General features: G+C 46.9%; 1 protein-coding gene across 1 annotated transcript; it reads left to right on the plus strand.

Moving 5' to 3' along the window:
* The first annotated feature begins 277 nt into the window (after positions 1-277).
* On the plus strand, positions 278-1,213 carry LOC123374366 (olfactory receptor 51G2-like). The gene has a single exon (XM_045024256.1). It carries the CDS (start codon positions 278-280, stop codon positions 1,211-1,213), a length of 936 nt encoding a protein of 311 aa, XP_044880191.1.
* The last annotated feature ends 378 nt before the right edge of the window (positions 1,214-1,591 follow it).

Genomic DNA, 1,591 nt, shown 5'->3' on the forward strand with positions numbered 1-1,591 from the left:
ATTGCAGGGCTGTTTCCACCTTCCTCTGTAGCATCTGGAACTGGCCACTGGTTATTGGGCTAGATGGATTGCAGATCTGATCCAGTCTGGCAGTGCCTATCTTCCTATCAGTGGTATAAATCCAAGACTATATTTATGCTGATCTTCCGTGAGCTCCTAGGCGTCTCTAGACTTGCACTGAGAGCAGAATGATGCCTCACTAATTATCATCTAATCTCCTGTTCTTTTTCCTTTCAGGAAGGAAAGCTCAAAACTCCTTGGACCTGCCCAGTACATTATGTCAGCTGTCAATGACACCAAATTCAAATTTGCAGTGTTCCTCCTCACCGGGATACCTGGGCAGGAAGATGTCTATATTTGGATCTCTATCCCCTTCTGCATAATGTATGTTATTTCCATAGTAGGAAATTCAGCCATTCTGTTCATTATAAAAATAGATCCAAGCCTCCATGAGCCCATGTACATTTTCCTTTCCATGTTGGCTGTCACAGACCTTGCCTTATCTATATCCACCATACCAACGATACTGGGCATATTCTTGTTTAATGTTAGGGAGATCAGCCTCAATGCCTGTTTTGCCCAGCTGTTCTTCATCCACTCGCTTCAGTGCATTGAATCCTCCGTCCTCTTGTTGATGTCCTTTGACCGCTTCACTGCGATCTGTAACCCTCTGAGATATGCTTCCATCTTAACCCTGGCAAGAATAGCCAAGATGGGACTTGTGTGTGTGCTAAGAGGGGTGGCCGTAATATTCCCACTCCCCATTCTCCTGAAACGGTTCCGATACTGTCGAGCCAATGTCCTCTCCCATTCCTACTGCCTGCACCAGGAGGTCATGAAAATGGCTTGTTCAGACATCACAGACAACAGCATCTATGGCTTATCTGTTGCATTCTTTACAACGTGGTTGGACTCGCTGCTCATATTCTTCTCTTATGTGATGATCCTCAAAACAGTGCTGAGCATCGCGTCCCAGGCGGAGTGCCTCAGGGCCTTGAACACCTGTGTTTCCCACCTCTGTGCCGTCCTGCTCTTCTACATACCGGAGTTTGGCTTGTCTCTGGTACATAGATTTGGGAATAGCTCTTCTCCCTTGCTTCAGATTCTCCTGGGCTACATCTACCTGCTGGTTCCACCCCTGATGAACCCAATTGTGTACAGTGTGAAAAGTAGACACCTTCGTGCGAGGATAATCAGGGTGTTTGTCAAATGAAGGGTCAGTTCATCACCTGGCTTCAGTGCTGGTGACACCAGAAATAAAAACAATGGCCACCTATTGCATCCTGGACCCTTATATCTGAGACGACATGAGCTACTGATTTCCATTCTGTAGAGCGCAGTTCTGATGGGGTATGAGGCCTGGAGCAATGGGTCAGGGGCTGGTGATGGGGGATAATGCACTTGGGGAAGGAGAACAAGGCAGGCAACAGCATTTACAAAGTGACTGTGTTCATGGAGAGCCAGGGTAACAGTAGGAATTTGGCCCATAAAGAGCTGTATCAGTGGCTGGTCCGACCTCAGAATTCCTCTTGATACAATCAATAAAGAGAAGGGATGTGAATGTTGTTTTCTATTACACCTGGCCTGTCGC

The sequence above is a fragment of the Mauremys mutica genome, chromosome 1 (genome assembly GCF_020497125.1).
Source record: "Mauremys mutica isolate MM-2020 ecotype Southern chromosome 1, ASM2049712v1, whole genome shotgun sequence".
Classification (NCBI taxonomy): domain Eukaryota; kingdom Metazoa; phylum Chordata; order Testudines; family Geoemydidae; genus Mauremys; species Mauremys mutica.